The sequence below is a fragment of the Pholis gunnellus genome (assembly GCF_910591455.1).
Source record: "Pholis gunnellus genome assembly, chromosome: 9".
Taxonomy (NCBI): Eukaryota; Metazoa; Chordata; class Actinopteri; order Perciformes; family Pholidae; genus Pholis; species Pholis gunnellus.
This window is the reverse complement of record NC_136535.1, coordinates 27,313,203-27,337,532: the sequence shown is the minus strand read 5'-3', so window position 1 is coordinate 27,337,532 and position 24,330 is coordinate 27,313,203. Positions and strand designations below refer to the sequence as shown.

At 44.5% G+C, this 24,330-nt stretch overlaps 2 protein-coding genes across 3 annotated transcripts; both read right to left on the bottom strand.

Annotated features, from left to right (window-relative positions):
* Window positions 1-1,143: 1,143 nt before the first annotated feature.
* On the bottom strand, window positions 1,144-9,808 carry LOC306701026 (AP-2 complex subunit mu-B-like). Its single transcript, XM_079166242.1, has 12 exons — window positions 9,725-9,808; window positions 7,514-7,633; window positions 6,210-6,475; window positions 5,795-5,877; window positions 5,531-5,536; window positions 5,194-5,329; window positions 2,621-2,765; window positions 2,422-2,541; window positions 2,216-2,351; window positions 1,886-1,983; window positions 1,687-1,798; window positions 1,144-1,591 (listed from the first exon to the last, which is right to left on the bottom strand). The coding sequence occupies exons 2-12, from the start codon at window positions 7,585-7,587 to the stop codon at window positions 1,457-1,459; spliced, it is 1,311 nt and encodes a 436-aa protein (XP_079022368.1). The 5' UTR covers window positions 7,588-7,633; window positions 9,725-9,808; the 3' UTR covers window positions 1,144-1,456.
* Window positions 9,809-10,466: 658 nt separating this feature from the next.
* Window positions 10,467-24,209, bottom strand: dvl3b (dishevelled segment polarity protein 3b). 2 transcript variants are annotated; one of them, XM_079165636.1, is made up of 15 exons: window positions 23,900-24,209; window positions 23,132-23,201; window positions 22,876-23,009; window positions 21,481-21,569; window positions 21,267-21,402; window positions 19,435-19,534; window positions 18,574-18,643; window positions 17,883-18,022; window positions 17,436-17,512; window positions 15,697-15,764; window positions 15,289-15,369; window positions 15,079-15,213; window positions 14,802-14,969; window positions 14,359-14,565; window positions 10,467-11,608 (listed from the first exon to the last, which is right to left on the bottom strand). In XM_079165636.1, exons 1-15 carry the CDS (start codon window positions 24,070-24,072, stop codon window positions 11,328-11,330), a joined length of 1,929 nt encoding a protein of 642 aa, XP_079021762.1. In that variant the 5' UTR covers window positions 24,073-24,209; the 3' UTR covers window positions 10,467-11,327. The 2 variants fall into 2 exon arrangements, with proteins under 2 accessions (XP_079021762.1, XP_079021761.1); XM_079165635.1 differs by having other exon boundaries at window positions 15,079-15,369.
* Between the last annotated feature and the right edge of the window lie 121 nt (window positions 24,210-24,330).

Here is a 24,330-nt window from a genome sequence, read left to right as displayed (position 1 = left end):
GTCTCTTTAGTTCATACAGAAGTTAGTGAGTCTCTTTAGTTCATACAGAAGTTAGTGAGTCTCTTTAGTTTATACAGAAGTTAGTGAGTCTTTCTAGTTTATACAGAAGTTAGTGAGTCTCTTTAGTTTATACAGAAGTTAGTGAGTCTCTTTAGTTCATACAGAAGTTAGTGAGTCTCTTTAGTTTATACAGAAGTTAGTGAGTATTTCTAGTTTATACAGAAGTTAGTGAGTCTTTCTAGTTTATACAGAAGTTAGTGAGTCTCTTTAGTTCATACAGACGTTAGCTCACTAGTGCTACTTTAGTTCTTGGATGCTAATGTTAGCATTTAACTAGTTGCTCTCATACAGCCTCACAAAGCTGCTGCAGACTGTTAAACAAACAAACCTGTGAAACAACATTTAATTTATTCTGTCGTCGTGAACGAATCAAACACACTGATTCAGAATCTGTTGGTTGTCACCATGACAACAACATATTTTTCAAACAAAGGAACACATTAAACAAAGTGAAGTCATCAGTCCCTCAGGTAGAACCTGCAGTATCCCATAATGCTTCAGTGTTCTTGGCTGGGGTCACGGGGCCCCCGGGGGCCTCCTGGCAGCCGTCCAGCCGACCGGAGGCTGGAGCGCCGGGTCTCAGAGAGACGGACATTCAGCCACAGCTGAAGGACGAGGATTTAATTACACCTCTGTCCATTCACCTGTCCATCACACACACACACACACACACACACACACACACACTGTCCATAACACACACACACACACACACACACACACAGTCCATCTCACACACACACACACTGTCCATAACACACACACACACACTGTCCATAACACACACACACACACACACACACACACTGTCCATCACACACACACACACACAGTCCATCACACACACTAAACGAACAAACACACACACTGAAAACAGAGAAAACACACATCACACACACACACACACACAGTCCATCACACACACTAAACACAAACACACACACACTGAACACACAGAGAAAATACACATCTACACACACACACTGAGAACAGGCTGTACTACTGTGACATACTATACTATGACTTTTCATCACACACACACACACACACACACACACACACACACACACGCACAAACAGCTGTATGAGTTCAGATTCATAAGTTTTATTATTTTCGACACATCTGATACAAAAACTGTAAAAACACAAAAAATAAAAACAGACATGAATTCATTTAATTCAATGAACACTGAAAGCAAAGCATGCTGGGTAAACTGGTTTGGACATATCCACCGATTTCACACATGTAGGTCAGCCTCTAGTCACAGACTCTATCCAGGTGCATTGTGGGAAGTGTAGGACCCAGTGTTTGTGCACTTAAAGTCCGAATATGAACTACTGAGGACTGGTTTCACTGGGACACACAGCGATGATGATGATGATGTCGTGTTCTTCCTCAGCAGCGGGTCTCATAGATTCCACTTCGTCCGATGTAACGAACCCATTTGATGACGTCGTGATCGCTGTAGTTCAGTTTGGGCTCGAACACCTTCAGGTACCTCACCTTCAGACCGGAGGGGGCAAAGGGCACCTGAGGGGGGGGAGATAGAGAGCAATCAACCCCTCTGTACTCAGTTACCTGTACAGGTGAACATGATGAATACTGAATAATTAATAATTAATAACCTCAAAGTTCATGGAGATTGGAGGTCGAGCCCACTTCTTCTTGTCGTTGGTTGGAAGCAACTCGATCTCTGCACTGACCTGAGACTCCTTCATACCGGCCATCCTCTTCACCCTGAAACACACACAGGTTACCTGATGATGTCACACACACACACCCGGTGATGTCACACACACCTGATGATGTCACAGTCCTACTTACTTCCACACGATGGCGTTCTCACTAGCTTTGTACTTTGCTTTTCCCTTCATACAGATGAGCTGCACCCCGCTGGTGTTGAGGGGGGTGGGGATCCTCACCTGAGGGGGGGGGGGGGGGGGGGGCTTCCATTATTAAATATGAATACATCATCAATGAAGTAGAGCTGAGAGAGCAGACATGTCTTTATAAACGTCAACATAACTTTAGTTCTGTGAAACTAAATAGAAGGTTATTGTTTATATTAATATTGAATTAATAATAATATACATATTAATAAGACTTATTATATTATATATTTATCATATATTTTATTAATATTAATCGTGGTACCTCGATCTTCTGAGCGAGCAGAGACGACTTGAAGTTGGACTTGATGACAACTTTGACCTCCAGTTTGGTTCGACCGACCTCTCGGACCAGAGGGATGACCCTGAAGGGCAGGATGATGTCTTTGGTGGTCCGATACCTGCAGACACACGTCTCAGGCCTGATGTCTCCTGGTGTGTGTGTGTGTGTGTGTGTGTGTGACCTCTGACCTCATGAGCTCATAGTCTCCGTCTGGAGGGATGAAGCTGATGCTGCGTTCAGAGTCAAACTTGCTGAGACGAACACACTGATGGAAGGTGCAGTCATCGATGGCTATCGACTGTTTACCGCTGAGGACAGAGGACACAGTGAGACAGGAAGTGACCATATACGGAGGTGGTGATGCAGGTGACCTGCGTGACCTCTGACCTCTTGGCGCCGTCCTCTGAACTTGCTCCTTTTCCTTGCTTGTCGATGACGATCTTGTCGTTCATGCCGAACTTACACTCTGGCATCCCGCTCAGGTAACTCTTCATCACCACGCGTCCGGAGACGTGAGCGCTGAGCACCTGACCTGTAGAGTCACATGATGAGGGGACAGTCAGTTAGCTAAAGGTGACGGTCCGTTACCTAGAGGGGACAGTCAGTTACCTAGAGGGGACGGTCCGTTACCTAGAGGGGACAGTCAGTTAGCTAAAGGTGATGGTCCGTTACCTAGAGGGGACAGTCAGTTACCTAAAGGTGATGGTCCGTTACCTAGAGGGGACAGTCAGTTACCTAAAGGGGACGGTCCGTTACCTAGAGGGGACAGTCAGTTACCTAGAGGGGACGGTCAGTTAGCGAAAGGTGACGGTCAGTTAGCTAAAGGTGATGGTCCGTTACCTAGAGGGGACAGTCAGTTAGCTAAAGGTGACGGTCAGTTAGCTAAAGGTGATGGTCCGTTACCTAGAGGGGACAGTCAGTTAGCGAAAGGTGACGGTCAGTTAGCTAAAGGTGATGGTCCGTTACCTAGAGGGGACAGTCAGTTACCTAGAGGGGACAGTCAGTTAGCGAAAGGTGATGGTCAGTTAGCTAAAGGTGATGGTCCGTTACCTAGAGGGGACAGTCAGTTAGCTAAAGGTGACGGTCCGTTACCTAGAGGGGACAGTCAGTTAGCTAAAGGTGACGGTCCGTTACCTAGAGGGGACAGTCAGTTACCTAAAGGGGACGGTCCGTTACCTAGAGGGGACAGTCAGTTAGCTAAAGGTGATGGTCCGTTACCTAGAGGGGACAGTCAGTTACCTAAAGGGGACGGTCCGTTACCTAGAGGGGACAGTCAGTTACCTAGAGGGGACGGTCAGTTAGCGAAAGGTGACGGTCAGTTACCTAGAGGGGACAGTCAGTTAGCGAAAGGTGACGGTTAGTTAGCTAAAGGTGATGGTCCGTTACCTAGAGGGGACAGTCAGTTACCTAGAGGGGACGGTCCGTTACCTAGAGGGGACAGTCAGTTAGCTAAAGGTGATGGTCCGTTACCTAGAGGGGACAGTCAGTTACCTAAAGGGGACGGTCCGTTACCTAGAGGGGACAGTCAGTTAGCTAAAGGTGATGGTCCGTTACCTAGAGGGGACAGTCAGTTACCTAAAGGGGACGGTCCGTTACCTAGAGGGGACAGTCAGTTACCTAGAGGGGACGGTCAGTTAGCGAAAGGTGACGGTCAGTTAGCTAAAGGTGATGGTCCGTTACCTAGAGGGGACAGTCAGTTAGCTAAAGGTGACGGTCAGTTAGCTAAAGGTGATGGTCCGTTACCTAGAGGGGACAGTCAGTTAGCGAAAGGTGACGGTCAGTTAGCTAAAGGTGATGGTCCGTTACCTAGAGGGGACAGTCAGTTACCTAGAGGGGACAGTCAGTTAGCGAAAGGTGATGGTCAGTTAGCTAAAGGTGATGGTCCGTTACCTAGAGGGGACAGTCAGTTAGCTAAAGGTGACGGTCCGTTACCTAGAGGGGACAGTCAGTTAGCTAAAGGTGACGGTCCGTTACCTAGAGAGGACAGTCAGTTACCTAAAGGGGACGGTCCGTTACCTAGAGGGGACAGTCAGTTAGCTAAAGGTGATGGTCCGTTACCTAGAGGGGACAGTCAGTTACCTAAAGGGGACGGTCCGTTACCTAGAGGGGACAGTCAGTTACCTAGAGGGGACGGTCAGTTAGCGAAAGGTGACGGTCAGTTACCTAGAGGGGACAGTCAGTTAGCGAAAGGTGACGGTCAGTTAGCTAAAGGTGATGGTCCGTTACCTAGAGGGGACAGTCAGTTAGCTAAAGGTGACGGTCAGTTAGCTAAAGGTGATGGTCCGTTACCTAGAGGGGACAGTCAGTTAGCGAAAGGTGACGGTCAGTTAGCTAAAGGTGATGGTCCGTTATCTAGAGGGGACAGTCAGTTACCTAGAGGGGACGGTCAGTTACCTAGAGGGGACGGTCCGTTACCTAGAGGGGACAGTCAGTTAGCGAAAGGTGACGGTCAGTTAGCTAAAGGTGATGGTCCGTTACCTAGAGGGGACAGTCAGTTAGCTAAAGGTGATGGTCAGTTAGCTAAGTTAGCTAAAGGTGACAGTCCGTTACCTAGAGGGGACAGTCAGTTACCTGGAGGGGACGGTCAGTTACCTAGAGGTGACGGTCAGTTACCTAGAGGTGACAGTCAGTTACCTAGAGGGGACGGTCAGTTACCTAGAGGGGACGGTCAGTTACCTCGAGGTGACAGTCAGTTAGCTAGAGGTGACAGTCAGTTAGCTAAAGGTGACGGTCCGTTACCTAGAGGGGACAGTCCGTTACCTAGAGGGGACAGTCAGTTAGCTAAGGGTGACAGTCCGTTACCTAGAGGGGACAGTCCGTTACCTAGAGGGGACAGTCAGTTAGCTAAAGGTGACAGTCCGTTACCTAGAGGGGACAGTCCGTTACCTAGAGGGGACAGTCAGTTACCTCGAGGGAACGTAACCTAGCGGAGACATTTACCTTGAGGGGACTTTAGTTACCTTGAGGGGACATGAGCAGGTTGACGCTCTCCAACACGTCCAGAAAGAGCTCGTTGCGTCTGTATTTGATTCCTTCTCGTCTCCAGCCGATCTGACCGGTGACCTGACTGGTGATCTGAGACTGCTCCTCTTTGGACTGTGTATTCAAATATTATTAACAGTATTAGAGCGAAACAATAGTACTTTAACTTGTTTGGTTAAATGTACTGAAGCATCACAGAGACTTTTATTATCATTATGTATTTAATATTAATTATTAAATTAACTCAATAGGGACTAAACACTGTGTGTATGTGTGTATGTGTGTCTGTGTGTGTGTGTGTGTGTGTGAACTTACATGGTGCTGTAGGACAATGCAGGAGACCAAAGGAAAACAGGAAACAGGAAACAGTGAGTTTCACATTAAAAGCAAATTACAATCTGTTTTCTTCTTGAGTCGTAGTCTCCTCTTAGTTTTATTACTTTATTATTTATTAATAATAAATCCACATCATGTCTCGGGTGACTGTGGCTAAGTGGAGAGCAGGGCCGTCCTTTGGGATCAAAGCGTCTGCTAAATGACTGTAATGTAATGTATTGTAATGTAATGTCTCAGTCCTACCTGACTCTTGATTCCTTGCTGAGTGATGAAGGTTTTCAGAGCCCCAGTCTCTGAGTTTTGAGGGTAACCAAAGTCCAGAATCTCTGCAGGACACAAACACTGTTAGTCCAAACAAATAAACAAACAAACAAGCAAACAATCAAACGGCAGCACAGATCAGCAGCTCAGAGACGACTCCTGTCAGCGCTGTATTTTCTTTAGGTTTTGATTTTCTCATCCAACGCTTACAAAAATCAAAACCTAAAAAAACAACAGAGCAGCAGAAAGATGGACGACTTGCTGTTGGAGTTCAGGGTCAGAACCACCGAACCGAAGACAGAGTGAGACCTCCACGTATACTTGACAGTTTCTACTTTTATTTCTTACAGAGCTGAAATCATTTCCTGTCCTGCCCTTTCAAAATAAAAAGCGTTACCGTCAAGCAGCTCGTAGATGAGAACAAAGTTGTTCTTGACGTTCTCCTCGCTGATCTTGCCAAAGTAGGCGGACATGACGTCGCACATCTTGTAGAGGAACTCGAACACCATGGTGGCGTTGACGTTCTGCTTGGTGACGGCTGCCAGCCAGATGTTGGAGCGCTTTACGTGGAAGAAGCTGGTCCGGGCGATGTTGGTGACCGGAGAGCGGACCTGCTGCCGGGCGTGGATGACGTTAACTCTGAACGCGTCCACGGCGTTTCTCCTGAGACAAGACGGGACAACGTTAAAGTCACTGAATCCAACCCACCTATCAGACCGGTTTATTTAGGAAGACTGTTGTCCCACTCAGCGCCCCCTACAGGCAGACAAAATGAGTCACTGGAACCACCAGAGGTCTTTGAGCAAGAAGACAGAACTGGAAACAAAATATTTACCCTATACCCTGGGTGGTGGTAGTAGTAGTAGTAGTAGTAGGACAGGATGTACACACAGACATATCCCTCTTGTACCCAAACACGTGGTCCCCCTTGTACCCAAACACGTGGTCCCCTTGTACCCAAACACGTGGTCCCCTCTGTACCCAAACACGTGGTCCCCTCTGTACCCAAACACGTCCTCCTGTACCCAAACACGTGGTCCCCCTTGTACCCAAACACGTGGTCCCCTCTGTACCCAAACACGTGGTCCCCTCTGTACCCAAACACGTGGTCCCCTCTGTACCCAAACACGTGGTCCCCTCTGTACCCAAACACGTGGTCCCCCTTGTACCCAAACACGTGGTCCCCTCTGTACCCAAACACGTGGTCCCCTCTGTACCCAAACACGTGGTCCCCCTTGTACCCAAACACGTCCTCCTGTACCCAAACACGTGGTCCCCCTTGTACCCAAACACGTGGTCCCCTCTGTACCCAAACACGTGGTCCCCTCTGTACCCAAACACGTGGTCCCCTCTGTACCCAAACACGTGGTCCCCTCTGTACCCAAACACGTGGTCCCCTCTGTACCCAAACACGTGGTCCCCTCTGTACCCAAACATGTGGTCCTCCTTTACCCAAACATGTGGTCCTCCTGTACCCAAACATGTGGTCCCCTTGTACCCAAACACGTGGTCCCCTTGTACCCAAACACGTGGTCCCCCTGTACCCAAACACGTTGTCCCCCCTGTACCCGGACACGTCATTAGGACCTGAATACATAATCATGAAGCTGAACAAATTGTGAGTAGACTCAGTGTGACTGAGTATTTTGATAGTTTTATTGCTGGCTCGTGAGCATTTGGGCAGTGACCTTTCGGACTCACCCGATGTCATCGCGATACACCCTGGAGATCAACACCTCCCCCTTGTGGTTGTAGATGAAGAGTCCTCCGATCATGGCTGACACCTGTCAGTCAGTCACAGCTGATCATAATGAAGAGTCGCTGCAGAGGAAGAGGAGGATTGTTAAGGTGTGTTCACACCAAACGAGTAGATTACATACAAAGTCTATGCACGGACGCGATGAGACTGGAGTGTCGCAAATTTGCGGCCAAAAAGCCTCAAACGTGCAAGTTGAAATTTTTCAACTCCGGCGAAAAAATGGCGTGACGCTGCGGCGCGATAGCCAATCAGCGTTGAGATGTTTCTCCTGTCATCAGTGACGTCCTGCCGTTGTTGAATCAGGAAACAAATACCGTCTGTGTTCACCCAGAGCTCTACGATCCCTCATATCAGTAGAGACCGGACTATGTGTATATGTGTGTATATCAGTGGTGGCCGTCACGGCCTTCAAAGCCTTCTCTGCTGGCCTAAACAGAATCACAAAGATATAGCTATTTTATAATTTTTCATAAATACACTACATGTATTATACATTTTTTTCCCATTATCTTATGTTCTCATAGCACAGCTACTGTGCTCCTCAGCTGCTCTGCTTCAGTGCAGCTTGTTTTAAGTAGAGCTTTGATCCAATCAGAGTTCACCTCTGTGTCTCTAGGTAGAAGAGAGGCCCCAGGCCTGCAGACTCACCAGTGAATCCATGTGCAGGTTAAGTGAATGGGGACGATGTTGTTGATCGTCATAGTGTTCAACCAATCAGATCTTTAGTTTGACATGTTGGGCGTATTCTTTGACGTGTCAGAGCTGCTAGCGGCCTACATGTATGTGATTGGTCAGTGGGCTAGCTTGACATGTTGGACGGTGACGATCCCAACATCTGCTGCCTCTGTTAGGGCCCGAGCACCGACGTAGTCGGAGCGGAGGACCTATTGTTATTCTAATGTTTATTATTATTATCGTACGTGTTTGTCGCAAATAGGAGGTGCTTGGGATACTGGGAATTTTTTTAAATTTGGTACGCAAGCCAGAATTTGCGAAAATTGGCGATAAGCCACGCCCCTCTCTGGCTTGTCTAGCGCGAATGGCGAGATTCACGCGAATGACCACAAATGGTCCCCCGCGAGTAACGTGGCGCGAATGACGCGATTAACACGTTTGGTGTGAACGCACCTTTAGAGAGGAACCCAGTGAACAGATGATCAACACTGAACTCTATCTGCCACCACAGAAGAAGAGCATAAGGCATTCTGTTTCTCCTTCAATAAAGGTTCAATTACAAAAGACACACTACACATCCATGTATATATAATAAGGTATATTATGACTACGAGATACTCTTATCAATACTCTGTTCTTCTTCATAATAAATAATAGGATTTTGAAAACAATGAAATTCAGAAGAGCATTGGGAATTATTTATAATTTAGATAGAGCTGAATATTGTTTCTAGAGCAACAACAGTTATGTTTACAACAACAGACACTTTATAAAGTCATTAATATTCACTGGAAACAAAACAGTATTTATATATATATATATATAAAAAAGTACTAACTGTAGTACTTCCTGGCCTCCAGGAATGACGTCACCTCAGAGACACCTTTAACATTACAGCTGCTAGTTAGCATGCTAGCGTAGATGCTAACCTTCTAGTCATCCGATGACTTTAAATATAAAGTGCAGAAGAAGACAGCGTTGCTCTGCAGCTCCTCGCAGACACGTTCAAGTGTTCTGGTGGATTCGGACTCCACACTAAACCCTCCAGGTCTTTGGTTCACTTCTCTTCCGGTAACGTTAGAAGGGAGTCAGGCTGACGTCACCGCCCAATCACGTGACGTCAGCAACATTAGGAGCTAGAATAACGTTATTCATCAAACAGTCGCGATAACATTTAAATAACTGCGGTTTGAACGCGCCGAACTGTAGAGTGGTCTCTATTGATGTATATCAGACCATCAGACCTAACCACACCGGCCGGTATCAATCCGCGTTACGTCACATAAAGAAGGATTTACAATGAAGTTCTGTTAGACGAGACGACTCTACCGCTACTGCAGCGCAGACAGACAGACAGACAGAGAGAGACAGGCAGACAGACAGACAGACAGACAGACAGAGAGAGACAGACAGACAGACAGAGAGACAGAGAGACAGACAGACAGAGAGACAGACAGACAGAGAGACAGATGTGTTACCGGTCCTCCGTGTTCTTGCCTCACAGAGAACCTCTCGGTTCACTCCATCCGCCCGTTTGACCGTGAAACTGTCCGGTCTCCTCCGGTTCGGAGCCAAGATGGCGGCGGATGGAGCCAAGCTATCAGCTGATAGCAGCTCGGCCGCGTTCCATTCAGAACAACTCGTCTCCTCGGCACTGAGGCCACCCACTAATCTCTCTGACTCGTACCTCAGACAGGACAATACAACTTGGTCCACAGTTTCTTCTTCTTCACAACATTCACACTTTCCATTATTATGCTTTCCAATAACATAGAGGGAACTTTTAAGATCATCAGAATCATCTCCTCTTTCCTATTTCGTCCACTAAATCCTGCATTCCTAACCAATGCTTTATTTTAATTTTATTTTTAAATCTTCCTTTACTCCCTTTATTCCATATCTTCGGAGTCCTCCTGAAACACTCACCTGTGTTATGACCGAACAGATCTTTATTCTGACTTCTGGAACCCTAACGTGTTTGATTCACACACCAAGGCCGCGTGTTAGCGGATTGGGGTGCGGCCCTCCCTCCTCCTGTTTGAGGAGAGAGGAAGCTAGTCTGCATATGAATCCTGATCATCTTCAAACAGCAGGCTTCGTTCTCATAACACTGAGGGTAAACTGTCCTCCAAGTTATTAGAAAACATGCTCAATATTTTCAAATATATTAACTTCTGATTAAAAATGTCACAAAAGAATCACCACAAAATGATAGTTGGACATTTTGTATTTTTTAATCATTGAGGATTTAAAACCAGAGTGAAAAGACAGAGAGCAAAATAAAACTATTTTCATAAATAAAGACAATAATCTGGTTGCCGCAGCTCTTCATCCATCATATACTCACATGTTAAAATACATTATTCATATGTGCTCTGGAGGACGTCAGGTGTTACTGAGACACATGAACGAACAGACTGAAGAGTGATGAGATAAACTGAGTTACCAGCAGAGACCGGTAGTGTTCTCCTCAGTGTAACGACGGAGCAGTAGATGCCCATCCATCCATTTCATCTGGTCCTCATAAAACGTCCACATCCTCCTTCACAGGGTTCAGGGGCTGTTCAGGAGGTGTTAGGACTTGAGTTGGTTAGGAGTTGAGATGTCTAAGAGTTGTCTAAGAGTTGTCTAAGAGTTGTCTAAGAGTTGTCTAGTAAGTGTCAAGGAGTTGTTTAGGAGTTGTCTAGGATGTGTTTAGGAGGTTTCTACCAGCCTCTTCTTTTAGGTGTAGGATCAACTCTATACAACCACATCAAGGCTCTCTGAGTATCTGGTCTCTCTGGGACTCTATAGTCCCGGATGGGGGATATCAACGCTCATGTGGGCAACAGTGGAAGTGGTGTTTTTATACCGGACGTCTGAACCAGTTATGTGTGACTGATAACAACCATCATGATCCAGCATCAGGTCAGAGAGTCCACAGTGAAGGTACAGAGATAATCCACCTTTAAATCAAACATCAGTTTCTCTCCTCGTCTCATTGTTTGTTTGTTAAACTCCACCATCAGCAGCTTGTGTACATATTTCTTCAAAAGTACAAACATGGTGTTTTCTCACAGGACGTAATCCTCCATCACAGGGTCACATGACATCCACAAAGAAATCACCGGGGTTTCCTACGGCCAGGCAGAACGACTGCCGACCCGGAGGCGACGGAACCGGCGGGAGGTCCTTAGAGTCTTTGTTACCATGGAGACCAGAGCAGGAGGTCGTGGGTCGCCGGATGCCTTCATCACCGGGAGACTCTGCCGCCAGCTCTTTGTCGGGCGAAGCACTCACTTCCTGTTTGGTCGTCTCTGATTGGCTGCCTCGTCCGCCCTTCTTCTGACCGTCACTACAGTTTGATTCACTGCTGTGACTTCCTGTTCACATCAAAACATGATGTTGTTAAAGCGTTACTGTTGTTAATGCGTAGTTTAAACTGTTGTTTAAAGTGTTACTGTTGTTAAAGCGTAGCGTTACTGTTGTTAAAGCGTTACTGTTGTTAAAGCGTTACTGTTGTTAAAGCGTAACGTTACTGTTGTTAAAGCGTAGCGTTACTGTTGTTAAAGCGTAGCGTTACTGTTGTTAAAGCGTAACTGTTGTTAAAGCGTAACGTTACTGTTGTTAAAGCGTTACTGTTGTTAAAGCGTAACGTTACTGTTGTTAAAGCATTACTGTTGTTAAAGCGTTACTGTTGTTAAAGCGTTACTGTTGTTAAAGCGTAACGTTACTGTTGTTAAAGTGTAGCGTTACTGTTGTTAAAGCGTTACTGTTGTTAAAGCGTAACGTTACTGTTGTTAAAGTGTAGCGTTACTGTTGTTAAAGCGTTACTGTTGTTAAAGCGTAGCGTTACTGTTGTTAAAGCGTAACTGTTGTTAAAGCGTAACGTTACTGTTGTTAAAGCGTAGCGTTACTGTTGTTAAAGCGTAACGTTACTGTTGTTAAAGCGTAGCGTTACTGTTGTTAAAGCGTTACTGTTGTTAAAGCGTAGCGTTACTGTTGTTAAAGCGTAACTGTTGTTAAAGCGTAACGTTACTGTTGTTAAAGCGTTACTGTTGTTAAAGCGTAACGTTACTGTTGTTAAAGCGTTACTGTTGTTAAAGCGTTACTGTTGTTAAAGCGTTACTGTTGTTAAAGCGTAACGTTACTGTTGTTAAAGTGTCGCGTTACTGTTGTTAAAGCGTTACTGTTGTTAAAGCGTAACGTTACTGTTGTTAAAGTGTAGCGTTACTGTTGTTAAAGCGTTACTGTTGTTAAAGCGTAGCGTTACTGTTGTTAAAGCGTAACTGTTGTTAAAGCGTAACGTTACTGTTGTTAAAGCGTAGCGTTACTGTTGTTAAAGCGTAACGTTACTGTTGTTAAAGCGTAGCGTTACTGTTGTTAAAGCGTTACTGTTGTTAAAGCGTAGCGTTACTGTTGTTAAAGCGTAACTGTTGTTAAAGCGTAGCGTTACTGTTGTTAAAGCGTAGCGTTACTGTTGTTAAAGCGTAGCGTTACTGTTGTTAAAGCGTTACTGTTGTTAAAGCGTTACTGTTGTTAAAGCGTAACATTACTGTTGTTAAAGCGTTACTGTTGTTAAAGCGTAGCGTTACTGTTGTTAAAGCGTAACTGTTGTTAAAGCGTAACGTTACTGTTGTTAAAGCGTAGCGTTACTGTTGTTAAAGCGTAACGTTACTGTTGTTAAAGCGTAGCGTTACTGTTGTTAAAGCGTTACTGTTGTTAAAGCGTAGCGTTACTGTTGTTAAAGCGTAACTGTTGTTAAAGCGTAGCGTTACTGTTGTTAAAGCGTAGCGTTACTGTTGTTAAAGCGTAGCGTTACTGTTGTTAAAGCGTTACTGTTGTTAAAGCGTTACTGTTGTTAAAGCGTAACATTACTGTTGTTAAAGCGTTACTGTTGTTAAAGCGTAGCGTTACTGTTGTTAAAGCGTTACTGTTGTTAAAGCGTAACGTTACTGTTGTTAAAGTGTAGCGTAACTGTTGTTAAAGCGTAACGTTACTGTTGTTAAAGCGTAGCGTTACTGTTGTTAAAGCGTTACTGTTGTTAAAGCGTAGCGTTACTGTTGTTAAAGCGTAACTGTTGTTAAAGCGTAACGTTACTGTTGTTAAAGCGTAGCGTTACTGTTGTTAAAGCGTAGCGTTACTGTTGTTAAAGCGTTACTGTTGTTAAAGCGTTACTGTTGTTAAAGCGTAACATTACTGTTGTTAAAGCGTGGCGTTACTGTTGTTAAAGCGTTACTGTTGTTAAAGCGTAGCGTTACTGTTGTTAAAGCGTTACTGTTGTTAAAGCGTAACGTTACTGTTGTTAAAGTGTAGCGTAACTGTTGTTAAAGCGTAACGTTACTGTTGTTAAAGCGTAGTGTTACTGTTGTTAAAGCGTAGCGTTACTGTTGTTAAAGCGTTACTGTTGTTAAAGCGTAGCGTTACTGTTGTTAAAGCGTTACTGTTGTTAAAGCGTAACGTTACTGTTGTTAAAGCGTAGTGTTACTGTTGTTAAAGCGTAGCGTTACTGTTGTTAAAGCGTTACTGTTGTTAAAGCGTAGCGTTACTGTTGTTAAAGCGTTACTGTTGTTAAAGCGTAACGTTACTGTTGTTAAAGTGTAGCGTTACTGTTGTTAAAGCGTTACTGTTGTTAAAGCGTAACGTTACTGTTGTTAAAGCGTAGCGTTACTGTTGTTAAAGCGTAACTGTTGTTAAAGCGTAACGTTACTGTTGTTAAAGCGTAGCGTTACTGTTGTTAAAGCGTAGCGTTACTGTTATTTGAATCAACTTCCTCTCTGTCCGATCCCTCCTCTGCTACAGAGATCACCTGATTCTTATTCTCAGAAAAACTAACCATGAAGTAAGTTTTGTGTTGTATAAATGTTAGTTAGTAACTCCTTTGTGTCCAGAGGAGTCAGTCTATAAAAACCAATGAATGATAAAAAGATGAATTCTACTGTTGCGCCCCCTCTGGGCAACAAGGCATATCTGCACATCATTCAGTAACCAACCAGGAAAAGGCACAGAGTAAAACAAATATATCTGTTTTCTAAATATGTTAAGGTACCACATCTAATAAAAATCGATTTAAATATGTCGGATCAAAAAAACAAGATGATGGTTTACAAGCAGGATAGAAAACACATGTCACCTTCACTGTGCTGACTTCCTCCTCCTCCTCCTCCCCAGGCCGGCAGCTGGTGGAGGGGGGGAGGTGAGCTGTAGGGGTGAGGGACAGGGTACTGGTAGGGGAAGGCCGGGGGCCTCTGGGGGCACGATGCCGGAGCCAGAGGGTCACAATCTAATCCTCCTCGACTGGAGTCTTCTTCGGGATCCAGCAGAGTCATCACACCCAGATCTGACAGACAGGAGGAATCAGTAGTGTTAATCCGTATGAGGTACTAGTCCTAGAACTGGTACTAGTTCTAGTGAATGTACCCTGAATGTAGATCGTGGTATTTCTGCTCCAGTTTCCTAAAGGACTGTGTTTGTGTAGTGAAGAACAACTCTTCAGATCTCCGTATGTGAACACACAGCGTTCACTGATGAGCACTAATAATCACCAGTACTCCCAGTGATGGGCGCTGGTCTTACCTCCACAGAGGTCTCCGAACACGTAGTAGCACTGCTCAGAGAAGGTCACCTTGTTGACGGTGTGCCGGATGAATCCGGCCTTCAGCAGGTTTCCGGCGTACTTGCGAGCTTCTCGGCGGTCAGTGAACCCGTCAACGCTCCGGTGGAGCCAGTCCACCACATCGGAACCTGGACGGAGGACAAACTGACGTGAGACACGGATCTTTGTATTTGAATTCATGTCATGGTGAACCCAGCAGCAAAAATACAACCACTCAGATGTTAGGGTTCTTCTTACCAATGAAGGCGTTGGGGATGGTGATCTTCAGCCACATCCGGTCCCGAACCTCCAGACCTGACTCAGGATTGGCCATCGCCTTGACGACCGCCGTCATGTCGCTGTGGATGGTGAGAAGGTTTTCTTCGTGCACGCCTGAAAAACAGCGGCAGGTTATTGGAAGCACAGGTGGTGACGGACGGATGCTGCAGTGGCTGATGGGAGTCTCACCGTAATGGGGGGGGAGCTTCCCCGTCATGGCGGCCGTGTGCGACACCCAGGCAGCCGGGTCGATCGGACGGACCGGCTCACCTACGAGGACAGACGGAGGACAGACGGAGGACAGACGGAAGACACGAGGACGGAGGACAGACGGAGGACACAAGGACAGACGGAGGACAGACAGACGACACAAGGACGGAGGACAGATGGAAGACAGACGGAAGACGGAGGACAGACGGAAGACAGACGGAGGACAGACAGACGACACAAGGACGGAGGACAGATGGAAGACAGACGGAAGACATGAGGACAGACGGAAGACGGAGGACAGACGGAAGACAGACGGAGGACAGGTTAGTGTGTTTCAGTTTAATGTGAGAGAGGGGGAAACTTTCTGTCAACACGATGGAAACTCACTCCTCGGAAGACTGAAGCAACCGCGAGGACTCGGATCCCAACACTTAGCCACCGTCAACGTCACCGGACTAGAGAGACAGACAGGTAGAGACAGACAGGTACATATTGATGTGAATACATTACATTCCAGTCATTTACTTATACTTACTGACGCTTTTATCCAAAGCAAATTACAATTCAGATTATATCACACTGTGGGCTCAGCTACGGGAGACATTTTGGGTTAAGTGTCTCGCTCAACGACACATCGACATGCGACTAGCGGACTCGGAGATCGAACCACCGATCTTCTGATTGAAGGACGGCCCTGCTCTCCACTTAGCCACCGTTGCCGACATACATGTTACATTATGTACTATTAGCCCAGTGGTTCTCTAACCTTTTCTGTCACGCCCCACTCTGGAGGAAGAAACATGTTCACGCCCACCGCCCCAACAACAGTGTAACAACATGGTAACAACAGTGTAACAACATGGTAACAACAGTGTAACAACATGGTAACAACATGGTAACAACAGTGTAACAACATGGTAACAACAGTGTAACAACATGGTAACAACAGTGTAACAACATGGTAACAACATGGTAACAACAGTGTAACAACAGTGTAACAACAGTGTAACAACATGGTAACAACAGTGTAACAACATGGTAACAACAGTGTAACAACATGGTAACAACATGGTAACAACAGTGTAACAACATGGTAACAACAGTGTAACAACATGGTAACAACATGGTAACAACAGTGTAACAACAGTGTAACAACATGGAAACAACATGGTAACAACAGTGTAACAACATGGTAACAACATGGTAACAACAGTGTAACAACATGGTAACAACAGTGTAACAACAGGGTAACGACATGGTAACAACATGCTCCATGTTGAACTTTTATTGAAATAACATTTTGTGACTCCTCCATCTGTGCTTTTTCAAATAATAGAATAAAAAAAATTGCATCACTGTCAAGTAAAGCAGATTGCTCCATCAGACAAAAACAAATACAATGTGCCATCACTTTGTTAGAACAATGAAAGTTCTCTCTGTGCAAAAAATAACTCAGCTTATTGTGGAATTAACCTGTTTTGCACTTTTCAAGATCATAACAATAAAGTGCAACCTGTGCAGAACTAAACAACATGAGTGCAGGTGTGTGAGCCGTCAGGTTTATCAGTAGCAGTGGCTGCATGGAGCTGCTTTCCACTACAACTCTGTTTAAACGGGGATCAGACTTGATCCGGCCTCTCAGTCAATGCTCAGTGTTGAGCTGAGATCTGTATTTAGTTTTGAGAGGCCGATCTCACAGAGGAGGGATGTGGTGAAGGAAGCAGAATGTCCGATGAGTGGAGGCTCCCTCTCCACACAAGAACTCACCCAGTGTTGAGCTGTGAACCTCAGCTCATCTCCATAACGTCTCTTCATTTTGCTCTAAGCTACACATGTGAGTCACCAACGATCTAACGGCGCAACGTAAACATTTACACCAAAGTACAGGCATTTCTCCATGTATTTATGAATGACTTCGTTTTATGTCCGTGTACTTTGTACTTTTGTAATATGTGAAGTTCTCAATAAAGTTCTTGAAATAAAATAAATCTGCATTTCCCCTGCGCCCCACCTGTAATACCACTGCGCCCCACTAGAGGGGAGTTTGAGAAATACTGTATTAGTAGAAGCAGTAGTAATAGTAGTATTAGCAGTAGTACTGTGATTAGTAGTATTAGACGTCTCACCCTGGTTTGTGGACGATCTCTCTGAGGACTCGAACAGCATCGTCGTTACTCATGTTCTCAAAGTTCATGTTGTTCACCTGAGAGACAGACAGACACGTTTATCTACTCACTTAATACAAGTAGTACTTCTAAGAGTACTATAAGTACCTCTAACAGTAGTATTAGTACCTCTTACAGTAGTATTTGTACTTCTAACAGTACCATTAGTACCTCTAATAGTAGTATTAGTACTTCTAATAGTAGTATTAGTACCTTTAACAGTAGTATTAGTGCTTCTAACAGCAGTATTAGTAGTACCGCTAAGGGTAGTACTATTACCATGAACGGTAGTATTAGTAGTACCAGTAGTGATTTCCCCCTGTCCAGTACCACTAACCGTAGTATCAGTAGTACTAGTAGTACCACTAACCGTATTATCAGTAGTACTAGTAGTACCAGCAGTAGTACCTGCAGTAACATGTCTCCAGGCTCGATGCGTCCGTCTGCTGCCACAGCTCCTCCCTTCATGATGGAGCCGATATAAATACCTCCGTCTCCTCGCTCGTTACTCTGACCTACGATACTGATACCCAGGAAGTTATACCTCTCTGTCAGACAGACAGGAGGGCAAGGGGACAGAGAGACAGTTAGTTTAACAGGTTTATTGATGTCCACTTCTCTTATTGTGTCCAAAATTAGAGGTACTTGAGTACCTTCTGGTTCTACTTCTTCTGATTCTACTTCTTCTTGTTCTACTTCTTCTGATTCTACTTCTTCTGATTCTACTTCTTCTTGTTCTACTTCTTCTGGTTCTACTTCTTCTGATTCTACTTCTGATTCTACTTCTTCTGATTCTACTTCTTCTTGTTCTACTTCTTCTGGTTCTACTTCTTCTGATTATACTTCTTCTGGTTCTACTTCTTCTGATTCTACTTCTTCTTGTTCTACTTCTTCTGATTCTACTTCTTCTTGTTCTACTTCTTCTGATTCTACTTCTTCTTGTTCTACTTCTTCTGGTTCTACTTCTTCTGATTCTACTTCTTCTGATTCTACTTCTTCTGGTTCTACTTCTTCTGATTCTACTTCTTCTGGTTGTACTTCTTCTGATTCTACTTATTCTTCTTCTACTTCATCTAGTTCTACGTCTTCTGATACTTACCCATGTTCAGAGTTACAGTGATGACGTTGAGCGACATGGTGGAGTCAGTGACACTACTGAAAGACACAGACTGAGACAGACAGACAGGAAGACAGACAGGAGGACAGACAGGAGGACAGACAGGAGGACAGACAGGAGGACAGACAGGAGGACAGACAGGAGGACAGACAGGAAGACAGACAGGAAGACAGACAGGAGGACAGACAGGAGGACAGACAGGAGGACAGACAGGAAGACAGACAGGAGGACAGACAGGAAGACAGACAGGAGGACAGACAGGAGGACAGACAGGAGGACAGACAGGAAGACAGACAGGAGGACAGACAGGAAGACAGACAGGAGGACAGACAGGAGGACAGACAGGAAGACAGACAGGAGGACAGACAGGAAGACAGACAGGAGGACAGACAGGAGAGAGTTAAAAGATAAGAAAGGACATAAATATAAAATATAAATAAAACAGAACAGAACAAAGCTGATCACATGACATCATGTCCGCTGCTTCCTGTCTGAGACTGTCAGAATAAGAGCACTACCTCAGCTCTACTGCACACTGTGTAGTACTGTGTGTATTCAATAAATATATACAAATATACATATACAAATATACAAATACACACAGGATCAATATTTATTTTTCTATATATTTAAATATTAAAATGAAATTTTAAAACCTGAATGTGACACAAACATGTGTGTGTGTGTGTGTGTGTGTGTGTGTGTGTGTATATGTGTATATGTGTGTGTGTGTGTATATGTGTATATGTGTGTGTGTGTGTGTGTGTGTGTGTCTCTGTGTGTGTGTGTGTGTGTGTGTCTCTGTGTGTGTGTGTATATGTGTGTGTCTCTCTCTGTGTGTACCTTCTCCATCCGCTGCTGTCCTTTGGGTTTCTTATGACGTCGTCGTTGTCTTCTGATGAGTTTGGGTGATGAGCTGCTCCGGCCTGTTGATTGGCTGAACCTGGTGTGACATCACAGAGAGAAACAATATTATTAAAACAAAGAAATGAGTTGATCATCTGAAAAATTTGCAAAAATCCCTCAAATATTTGTAGAAATCTATGAAATAAACAGTGAAAATATATTTAAAAACATATATATTCTTTTCACATTAGAATAAATACAATTTAAATAAATCAGTGAATATGAGTTGTTAATATCCATAAACATTTACAAATAAATAACAAACCGTTGAAAACTAAATCAGACCAAAACATGAACAAAGTAAAATAATAATATGGATTAAATAATCCAGAATCCCAAAATGTGACAGAAAATGTGTAGAAATAAAGCGGATTGAGATCATAATGTAGAGCGATGAGCTGCTCTCAGAGCAGAGCGGACTCTTTCATCTGATGGACAATAAACACGCAGGACCACCGGCCACATGACCGGCAGCAGCCAATCAGAGCAGGGGGAGGAGCCTGGACTGTGAACAGGTTTACTGGAGCAGAAGAAGAAGAAGACCGGAGGGCAGGTGAGTGTGAAGCGACCAATCACAGAGAGAGCTGCTGCTGATGTCACTGAGTCACGTGATCAGGTCGCTTAAAGGAGCAGTGTCATCACTAATCTTTAGCTTTAGCTTAGCTTTAGCTTAGCACAAAGACTGGTATTGTGTAGTATGTTGTTATGTTGTACTGTGTTGTATTAAATTGTACTGTGTTGTACTGTGTTGTACTATGTTGTACTTTTACATTGAGGTGTACTGGGATCCAGTGGTGGCCGTCAGGGCCTGCAAAGCCTTCTCTGCCTAAACACAATCACAAAGTTAGAGCTATTTTATAATTTAATAATGTTTCTTAAATACACTACATGTATCATAATTTATATAAATATTGTTCCCATTATCTTATGTCCTCATTGCACAGCTACTGTGCTCCTCAGCTGCTCTGCTTCAGTGCAGCTTGTTTTAAGTAGAGCTTTGATCCAATCAGAGTTCACCTCTGTGTCTCTAGGTAGAAGAGAGGCCCCAGGCCTGCAGACTCACCAGTGAATCCATGTGCAGGTTAAGTGAATGGGGACGATGTTGTTGATCGTCATAGTGTTCAACCAATCAGATCTTTAGTTTGACATGTTGGGCGTATTCTTTGACGTGTCAGAGCTGCTAGCTGGCCTACAGCTACGTCAGCATTACGTGCAGCTCAGTTTGCAGCAGCAGCTCTGCAGTGAGGTGCAGCGTGCGCTGTGATTGGTCAGTGGGCGAGCATGTGACTATTGGAAAAACGAAACTTAAAGTAGCAGCAGAGGCTTAGTCGGAGTAGTGAGAGTTCAAATTGAAACATATGGAAGAAATTATGAGCCTCAGCTGTGTTTGTTCTGGTTCAGAGATCACAGCCCGTTGTCTCCTAGTGAGCGCAGAAAACATTATATTTCCCACAATTTAAGCTTCTGCATTTTCCAAATGCACTAGTATTATTCAAATGTATTGTTCGGTTCGTGAGCCTCGTACCAAATGGTTTAATACGAATACGTGATGTTACAGCCCTAGAAACAAATAACGTAGCTGTGGCGCCATCATGAGGTCATTAGGAGGTTCAGCTGCTATAACATGCACGGCCTCCACCGCTGGGATCTGATTCATCTGTACTGTGTCTAGTAAATAAATACATTATGTAAATGAGGGTCCTCACAAGTATAGATAGACACGTGTGTGTTTGTTTGTGTATATGTGTGTATATGTGTGTGTGTCTGACCTTCCTCCTGAGTCTTCCTCAGAGGAGCAGAAACTGGTGGTCTCTAATTGGCTGCTCGGTTGGGTTGATGAACTGTCACCTCCACCTGTTGGCCCCGCCCCATTTTGATCAGCTGGTTGTTGGTGGGCGTGGCATCCTGCAGAGAGAGCGGCCAATCAGAGACACAGAAAACTGAAACAGGATTTAATTTAGATCATGTGATGAAGATTCTCACGTCGCTCTTCTCTCTCTCTCCTCTCTGGTGCTGAACAGACAGCTTTCACCTCTGAACCCTGCAGCTCATCCTGACTCAGAGCAGCAGCACTGAGAGACAGACAGGCAGAGAGGCAGACAGACAGAGAGGCAGACAGACAGTCAGAGAGGCAGACAGACAGAGAGACAGACAGGCAGACAGACAGAGAGGCAGACAGACAGAGAGGCAGACAGACAGACAGAGAGGCAGGCAGACAGTCAGGCAGACAGGCAGACAGACAGTCAGGCAGACAGACAGACAGACAGACAGACAAGAATAAAAAGAAGAATTTGTATAAACATACTACCACAAAAACAATATCACACCAGTGTTAGTAAACATAGTACACACTAACACACTAACACCCTTACACACTAACACACTAACACACTTACACACTAACACACTTACACACTAACACACTTACACACTAACACACTTACACGCTTACACGCTTACACGCTAACACGCTTACACGCTAACACGCTAACACGCTAACACGCTTACACGCTTACACGCTAACACGCTTACACGCTAACACGCTAACACGCTTACACGCTAACACGCTTACACGCTAACACACTTACACACTAACACACTAACACACTTACACACTTACACACTTACACACTAACACACTAACACACTTACACACTAACACACTAACACACTAACACACTAACACACTTACACACTAACACACTTACACACTAACACACTAACACACTTACACACTAACACACTTACACACTTACACACTAACACACTAACACACTAACACACTAACACACTTACACACTTACACACTTACATACTTACACACTAACACACTTACACACTAACACACTTACACACTTACACACTTACACACTAACACACTTACATACTTACACACTAACACACTAACACACTAACTAACACACTAACACACTTACACACTAACACACTTACACACTAACACACTAACACACTAACTAACACACTTACATACTTACACACTAACACACTAACACACTAACTAACACACTTACACACTAACACACTAACACACTAACTAACACACTTACACACTAACACACTTACACACTAACACACTAACTAACACACTTACACACTAACACACTAACACACTAACTAACACACTTACATACTTACACACTAACACACTAACACACTAACTAACACACTTACACACTAACACACTAACACACTAACTAACACACTTACACACTAACACACTTACACACTTACACACTTACATAGTGAAATAAGTTCACATTTGATCAAACTAATCATAGATTGTATTAAATGCTTTAATCAGAGTCGTCATGAATTATTGATAATATTGATATCTTGGTATGTTATACAGGTACTCACTGGAAGGACGGAGGTCTGGAGTCTCCGATCACACCTGTCCTCTCTATAGGGGGCGGGGCCAGGCCTGTGGGCGTGGCTATAGACTGAAGGTCTGACCCCCTGAAATCTGACTGACAGGTGTCTGAAGACACCAGCTGGAGAGAGAGAGAGAGAGAGAGAGAGCGAGAGAGAGGGAGGATCACCTGAGAGTCAGCAGGTAACAGGTGTGTGTGTGTGTGTGTGTGTGTGTGCGTGTGTGTGAGAGGGTGTTTCTGACCCAGCAGACGACTCGTCCGTTCACAAAGGGCAGTCTGGCATCTTCATCACTGATCTCCTCTTTGACCACGCTGTGAAACACACATCATCTTCATCATCATCATCATCATCATCATCATCATCATCATGTTATAATATGAATAGGTCACAATGTCAACACACACAACACACAAACACACTAACACAGCTTCACTGTTTTTTTCTATTTTTAATCTTTTCTGTATTTCTAAACTCTGTTTAATAATCTGAGACCAACGGTTACATCAGAGAAAAGCTCTTTAATATCCACTCTGTGTGTGTGTGTGTGTGTGTGTGTATGTGTGTGTGTGTGTATATGTGTGTATATGTGTGTGTGTGTATGTGTATATATGTGTGTGTGTGTATACACCAGGGCCACTTAGAGACCTGAACCGGGTTCATGTTGATGTGGATTCATTTGATTTATTATTGTTTAAATCACATTATGTTTAAATATGCAAATGAGGCTTCATCTTATTAAATATGAAACATGTTTATTTCTTTGTTTCACTCCATAAATCATGTTATTAATAAAACGATAATAAATCAACAAACCTTCAGAATAAAAGAAACCGGAAGAAGACTCTTGAGTCTGATAGAAAGCTCCAGAAGAGACACTAAAGGGTTCTTACTGAGATCTGATTCCTTCAGTATTTATATATTTTATATATATTTATATACAAACAACAAAAACAAAAACACTACCAGTGACGTCACGCCTCGTCGTCACGACACCGGTCACGTGACTCACCCGATCTCGTCGTCCACGGACTTGAAGAAGAATCTCACGTTCGGTTTGTTGAGGACGTGTTTGAAGTCCGCCAGGGTGACGTGCTGCGCGGGCACGTTGATCCGGATCAAGTAGGGGGTCTCCTGGTCCTCCAGGTGGAAGATGACTCGGGTCTCCTCCATGCTGTCCCCCATGGAGCCCGGAACGGCACGGCACGGAACGGAGAGACAGGAGGGGGGATGCTGAGAGGGAGACAGGAACCCGTCTGTCTGTGCGTCCGTTCCGCAGGTCTCCGGTCTGTTCTGGTCCAGATGTGTCGGTCCAGCTGCTGCAGGTCTCTGGCGCTCTGTCTCCTCCGGAAGCAGCAATAATACCACACTTCCGGTTGAGCTCTTCATAATAAAAGGCGACAGGTTCATTTGTTGATGGATCTGATATCAGGAGATAAATCG